The sequence below is a fragment of the Phaseolus vulgaris genome, chromosome 10, assembly GCF_051622355.1.
Source record: "Phaseolus vulgaris cultivar YP4 chromosome 10, ASM5162235v1, whole genome shotgun sequence".
In the NCBI taxonomy this organism is placed as follows: domain Eukaryota; kingdom Viridiplantae; phylum Streptophyta; class Magnoliopsida; order Fabales; family Fabaceae; genus Phaseolus; species Phaseolus vulgaris.
This window is the reverse complement of record NC_143507.1, coordinates 24,893,593-24,901,251: the sequence shown is the minus strand read 5'-3', so window position 1 is coordinate 24,901,251 and position 7,659 is coordinate 24,893,593. Positions and strand designations below refer to the sequence as shown.

Genomic DNA, 7,659 nt, shown 5'->3' with positions numbered 1-7,659 from the left:
CTTAAAGAGGCCGAGTCCACCATCGCCACCCTTGTCACTGAGAAGGTCGTGCTCGAGAGCGAGAAGACCAAGCTTTGGGAAGAAGCTGCTGACACCTTTGCTGAGGGTTTCGACTTGGCCCTTGAGCAGGTTAAGTGCGTCTTTCCAGAGGCTGACTATTCTCAATTCGTCATGGACTTCGAGGAGGTGGATGGCGAGATCGTTCGCCCTTGATCATTGCTATTTTGATTTTACCTCTTTGTACATAACTTGGAATGTAAAAACTTTTGTTGTATATATAAATGCCACTTTCTTCTTACTGTTTCTTCTGCTGTGTATCTCTTAGTTTTTATCTCTTGCCATGCATGTCTAACTGCTAACCTGCTCGAACTTGGCGCAAATCTTTACTGTGTTTTGCTTCTCTTACATCAGACTTCGATCACCACTAGCAATGCTTGAAACCTGATCTGGCGTGGCCTTGCTGGCTTAGGCCTATCGCGTAAGAACTTGTCTAAAACTTCTTAAACAACGCTCTAACCACCGATAACCGATCAAAATGCCTCAACCACCCACTCATCAGTCATCGCTCCTCTGCTTCTACCTTATATCACCTTATATCGCTTGTCGCTCCAGCGTTAAGTGCATAGTGGATTCCCACACCGATCGGTCAAGGATGATGCCCTGTTTTGGGGAGAAGAGTGTTTCGCGATAACCCCTCTTGCCTGCCCCAAGGTCATCGACCCTTAACACATCGGGTCGTGTTTCCACCTTCTCACTCCTGGGGTGAGAAGGGTTTTGACTAAGAGTTCTTTTGTGCCAATATTGATGCTATGCCACTTGGGTAAAGGCGTTTCTCGAAATCTTTCCTTTCCCTTCCTGGGCTTACTAGCACCCCTGGCTTTTTGAACCTTAGTTGCCTGCACTCACACCTGGGGTGAGGAGGACTTTAAACCGGTTGCCATGCTCGCGCCTGGGGCGAGGAAGGCCTAACCAATTACCTGCACTTGAACCTGGGGCGAGGAGGATTTTAACTTTAAAACTTTGCAAACTTTTATACTGATGACTTCTCTTTTATTGGGTGGCCTCATTAAAACCCCTCTTCTGGGAAAAAGAGTGCCCCTGAACTGTTCAAACTGTTTATACTAGCGCGAAAGCACGACTACTTTACATTTGCAACTAAAATAGAACTTCAAGTGTGTGGCGTTCCATGTTCTGGGGATCGCCCCCCCGTCCAAAGTATCCAGCCGATAAGCACCATTCTCCAACGTCTCCACCACTCTGAACGGGCCAGTCCACTTGGGGGACAACTTATTCTCCATCTCGTGCTGATGTGCCTTCCTCATCACCAGGTTCCCTTCCTGAAACTACCTCGGTCTCACCTTGGAGTTGTGCCTATGCTCCACCCTCCTCTTCACAGCTTCGGCAGTGATCCTAGCCTCTTCTCGCACCTCATCAAAGAGGTCTAGGTTTACCTTCTTCTCCTCATTGGACTCCTCAGCAACGAAGTTCAAAAACCTTGGTGAGCTTTCTTGTATCTCCACAGGGATCATAGCGTCTGACCCACAGACCAGGCTGAACGGTGTCTCATGGGTGCTAGATTGTGGAGTGGTGTGATAGGCCCACACGATCCTGGGAACTTCCTCTGCCCACGTTCCCTTGGCCTTCTCTAACCTTCTCTTCAGCCCTCTGAGCAGTACTCGGTTGGCCGACTCTACCTGCCCATTCGTTTGAGGGTCCCCCACCGAGGCAAACACCTGTTGTATCCCCACCTCTTCACACAGGTTCTTCACTTGGTGACTCATAAACTGGGTGCCATTGTCGGAAACCAAGCGCTTGGGCACTTCGAAACGACACACAATGTTCTTCCACACAAACTGTTGAACCTTGTGCGCGGTGATTTGCGCGACCGGCTCTGCCTCTACCCACTTTGTGAAATACTCAATGGCGACGATTAGAAACTTCATCTGCCTTACTGCCAAAGGGAAGGGTCCCAAGATGTCAATTCCCCAGGTGTGGAACGGCCATGGGCTGTGAATTGACCTCAGTTCTTCAGGAGGCGCCTTGTGCCAATCTGCGTGTTGCTGGCACTGCTTGCAACGCTGAGCATACCCCGCCCAATCTTCCTTCAGCGTTGGCTAGTAGTACCCCGCACGGAGAACCCTGCTTGCCAAGGCGCGACCACCCACATTGCTCCCGCACACTCCCTCGTGGAGTTCTGACATAATTCTCGTGCACTGCTCCCCGTGTACGCACACCAACACCCGATGGGTGAATCCAAATCTAAAGAGATCCCCATCAATAAGAGTGAACTTACTTGAGCTTTTCTTTACCCTCTTTGCCTCTGTCGGGTCCAGCGGAAGCACCCCATCTGCCAGATACCTCTGGTACGACGTTATCCACGTATTAGCCTTCCCAACAACGCAAACCTCCATCACCTCGTCATACCTCACCGGTCGCGCTCTCACCCTAGGTGCTCTCAATGTTTCTTGAGTGAGGGACCGATGACAGATCGCTACCCGTTCCTTTGACTTGTACACTTGAAGTACTTGGTTGTCCGTTACGAACGCGCGAGGCACCTTCAAAGTGTCCTGGATGACGGTCCTCTGCCTTCCCCCCTTGCCTGAGCTGGCTAGCTTGGCAAGTAAGTCGGCTCTGGCATTCTGCTCTCTCGGCACATGGATCAACTCGAACTCTGCAAAGGACGTCTTCAGGGTGCATACATACTCGAGATATGCAGCCATCTGAGGGTCTTTGGCCTGGAACTCTCCTGTTACCTGCCCAGTGACCAGCATAGAGTCGCTTTTCGCCATCAAACTCTTTGCTCCCATCTCTCTTGCTAGCAACATTCCAGCAATCAAGGCTTCGTACTCTGCCTGGTTCTTGCTAGCCTTGAAGGCGAAACGCAGCGACTGCTCGATCAGCACTCCGTTTGGGCCTTCTAGGATTACTCTAGCGCCACTCCCTTGCTGATTGGAGGAACCATCCACTGATAAGACCTAGCGAAATTCTAGACCCTCCGAAGGTGTAACGCCTGATGACAGGCGCCAAATGATCTCGCAAGTGATTCGAACGTCGAAGGATTCGCCACGTCAAGCTCTGTCTTTCGCAGGAACGCTCCAAGCACTCCTCAAGAACTCCAAGCAAACCTGCGAAACACAACAAACGGCGCCTCTAGCGGCCGATTGCACTCCGACGCTCAAGTCAGCCTTGCAAAACCACCAAAGTACTAAGAACTAAGAATCTCAGCGAGACTCGTGTGCACTCTGTGATTCTCTCTCTCTCTCTGTGTAAACTAGTAACTCGCAAGAATGAATCTTACCTCCCTCTGCATGAGCGCGAAATGCCTTTATATACTCTGTTGCGCGCCTAAGTTATTCGTGTATGAAGTAACTTAGCGCGTTTCTTTCACTAGGTGTCTCGTGCAACCTCAGCGTGAGTACCAAGTGTGGCTTGGCTAAGCACACGTACTAGGCATCACCTACTGTGTGAACGATCACCTCTGCTTTGCACCATGCGCGTCATGGGCTAGGAGAGCACCAATCACCGACTGGCTACTAGCTCTCTTAGACCACCCTCATGCATGACACTGCAAAGCGCATAACTTCTCCTTTCTCTGATACTCTGCCACACAAGGCTCGTATACAACGCTCTCGCTGGGAATCACCCCTCGTTTCCAGCTTAACTGCACGATCGATCACCCTAGACGACCGATCGGTGCATCATAGCGCCACGCCTTCTGCATCATGACGCTTATCTAGGCGCTGATCGTGGATCCTCTAGGACCACCGATCACCCTTGACCACCGATCACTCCTTGGGTGACTTTCTCAAGGACACATCTGTTGAAGATGGTTGCTGCCCCTTCAAGATTGTGTTTGATGAAGACTTCTATGTATATTTCATAGGTATTTTGCTTTGCTTTAAGTGTGTCTTAGGTAGTGCTTAGAGGTTTTCTAAGAGTGGGCTTTTTGCTGAGTAACTCACCTCATAACCACTGGCCATGTGATAAGAACAAGCATAAGTTTTCTTAAACCGTTTTTCACATGTTTTACAAAAAACACGTTTACTGCATAAAAATAAATCTGTTCTTTCCTAAATAAACAGATTCATTTTTACACTGATGCCTTGGCTAAGTCTTGTGAAAATTCGATTTTGTGCATTACGTATTTTGACTAATTATTCTATCTTTCAAAACGACTGTGTTTCAAATAGTTAAGCTTTTCTGTTTTCGTTTTGAAAAATAAATATGTTCATCTGTAAATGAATAGATTCTTTTTGTCTCTGGTGCCATATCTAGCTTAAACGTTTTTCAGTATTATCTCTGCACCAGAATGGTTGACTAAGTCTCCTCACTTAACAAATTCTCTAACTGCTTTTGAAAATAAATCTGTTCATTTTATTTTCAATCTATTCATTTTATAACAGCTTTAACTGTTTTTCAAAATTCTGTTATAAGTTGGTTTTCTATAAAATGAAAACTTGTTTCTGAGTTTAAGTATCGTTCATACTTCTGCAAAAACATGTTTGACAGCAGAGAATTAAGAGTTTACAAAGGATTAACATTTGTTCTTCAAAGATTTCGAAAATCACAAAGTGTTTGTTCTTGGTGTGGTTCCAAAAGCTTGGTGTGAGGTGCTGCTACTGTTCTAGCAATCTTGCCTACTGGTTTAAGGCAGATCTTTGTATCCTCAATCAGGTGTAGTCGTTTCACTTCTCATTTCTTGTAATAGTTTGGTTGAACACTCTTCTTGATAGGTTTTCTTGAAGAGTGTGTGTGAGCTGAAATAGGTTTTTTCAGCAAGAGTACCTAAGTTCTTGTAGGTTTCAAGAACAGTGGGAATTGTGTTTGTTTGTATTGTGATTTAGTGAATTTCACCTTGGTTTTAGGTGAAGACTGGATGTAGCTCAGTTGAGTGAACTAGTATAACTGCCCTGTGTTCATTCTCTCTCAATCTCTGCAATTAAGTTTCTGCATAATTGATAAAACAGCAAAGAAATAAATCTGTTCATTCATTAATAAATCTGTTTTTTTCTGGGCTCGTTTCATCCTATTCTTAATTTCTGGAAAAGTTGTTTGAGTCAGATAAGAACATATAAAATTTGTTAAAAGCCACTGTAACAGATTGATTGTGATAGGTTGCTCAAGAAATTGTCAAAGCTATTAATTGAACCTTAAACAATTGCTTAAAATTGAAGCTTGCTGTTCTGTGATTCACTTTTCTTAATTTCTGGAAAACTATGTGTTTCAAGAAGAACACTTATAATTTGTTAAAAGTCACTGGAACAGGTTGATTGTAAAGGTTACTCAATTAATTGGCATGCTGTCAATCGAACCTTAATCATTTGCTTGAAATTGAAGTTTGTTGTTTTGTGTTTCACTGGTTTTCGTTCTAATATCAGTGTGTGTGCATGTGGAAAATCTATCTGTATAATCTTGTGATTAACCTTGTTGTATAAACGCTTTTCAAACAAAAACAGTGCTGAAATAAATCTGTTCATTTTCACATAAATCGATTTATTTTCTGTAAACTGTGTTAAACACTGTTTCTGCGAGAAAGTTTTAAAAGGTCAATTCACCCCCCTCTTGAACTTTGGCACTATTAAACCCAACAATTGGTATCAAGAGCTAGGACTTATATTTTAATCAAGTTTGTTTGTAATAATGTCTGATTTTAATGTGCTTTTTGCTGAAGGATCTGCTGTGAATAGACCACCTATGTTCAATGGAATGAATTATGCATTTTGGAAAGTTAGAATGAGAATTTTCATGGAATCCATTGATGCATTAATTTGGGAAGCTGTGGTCAATGGACCTTATGTGCCAATGCAGGTTGTCAAGGATAAAGAAGTGGTAAAGCCAAGATCAGAATGGAATGAGACCGAAAGGAGGAAGGCTCAACATGATCTTGTGGCCAAGAACATCATAACCTCTGCATTGACAATGGATGAGTTCTTCAGGATATCTGAATGTAAGTCAGCTAAGGAGATGTGGGAAGTCTTAGAAGTGACTCATGAGGGTACTGAAGATGTGAAGAGGTCAAGAAAACATGCTCTCATCCAAGAATATGACCTGTTCAGAATGCAACCCGAGGAGAGCATTGCTGATGTGCAGAAAAGGTTCACCCATATTGTGAATCACCTCACTGGTTTGGGAAAAGAATTTGACAGAGAGGAACTCAACATAAAGATATTGAAGTGCCTCGACAGAAGCTGGCAACCAAAGGTGACTGCCATATCTGAAAGCCGTGATCTGTCAAAGCTGGGAACTGCTGCACTGTTTGGAAAGCTAATGGAGCATGACCTAGAACTCAAAAGACTCAAAGAGCAGGAAACAACAGAGAGAAAACCCAAAGGTCTTGCACTGAAAGCAACTGAACTGGATGAGATCAAGGAGGAAAAAGAAGATGCTGAAGATGATGACACAATCAACCTTCTTACAAAAAGATTCAGCAAATTCCTGAGGAAGAAAAGCAGAAATAGGAACCAACAGAAAAGAAGGTATCCTAAATCCAATGATTCAAATTCCTCTAAATATACTTGCTTTGGCTGTGGCAAAACAAGGCATATCAAAACAGATTGTCCAGACAATCAAACAAAGGACAAATCTGCTAGCAAGAAATTTGAAAGGAACAAGGGAAGAAGAGCTTACATCTCATGGGAGGAAAATGAAGTATCCTCAACCAGCAGCTCTTCAACAGAAGATGAGGAAAACAATTTGTGCTTCATGATGAAGGATGAGGAGTCAATCTCTGATTCAGTAAGTGATTTCTCTGTGGACTCAGATAACTATGATCAATTGCTTGCTGCTTTCAAGGAAACTCATGATGAAGCAAATAGGCTAGCTGTAATATGCAATAAGCTGCAAAAGGTAAATAATGTGCTTGCACCTAAAGTAAAAACACTTGAGGAAGAATTGCATAAAGCCAAAACAGATTTGGTAAGCCTTGAACTAACATGCTTGCATGCCTCTATTAAAACCTGTGAAAACTGCAAAAAATTGGAAAAACAAGTGGAGTATTTGTTGAAAACCCTTTCCAATTTCACCAAGGGAAGAGAAAACCTTGAGTCTCTCCTTGGATCACAGAATGCTGTTTTCAATAAGAATGGTCTTGGTTATACCCCTGGAAATGTAACCAATGTCAAAAAGCTTTCAAGTTTTTTTGTTCCAGCAAAATCAGTTTTTTCAGCTTTTAACAGTGGCAAAAAGGCATCTCATGTAACCTGTTTTTACTGCATGAAATCTGGTCATACATCTAGGTCTTGCATTGCTAGAAAGCATCTTGTTCCTAAGAACTTAGCAAAATGGCTACCAAAGAGAAGGTTTTAATCTGTGCTGGACCCTATACTTAAAAGGGTACCATTTGTATCATTTTTATTCTGTTTTGCAGATTGGCAGCAAGAAAAATCAGTGGTACTTGGACAGTGGCTGTTCCAAGCATATGACTAGAGATCTTGCAAAGTTTACTAGCTTGAAGCTCAAAGCAGAAGGACATGTAACCTATGGTGATAATAACCGAGGGAGGATTTTGGGCAGAGGCACTGTTGGAACAGGGAACTCAACAACCATTGAGAATGTGCTCTATGTAGAAGGACTCAAGCATAGTCTTCTCAGCATAAGTCAGCTTTGTGACAAAGGATACAAAGTGAATTTTGAGTCAAAAGGCTGCACAATCTCAAGTAA

At 43.5% G+C, this 7,659-nt stretch overlaps 1 protein-coding gene across 1 annotated transcript; it reads right to left on the bottom strand.

Moving 5' to 3' along the window:
- Positions 1-2,114: 2,114 nt before the first annotated feature.
- On the bottom strand, positions 2,115-2,807 carry LOC137817389 (uncharacterized). Its single transcript, XM_068620682.1, has one exon. It carries the CDS (start codon positions 2,805-2,807, stop codon positions 2,115-2,117), a length of 693 nt encoding a protein of 230 aa, XP_068476783.1.
- Between the last annotated feature and the right edge of the window lie 4,852 nt (positions 2,808-7,659).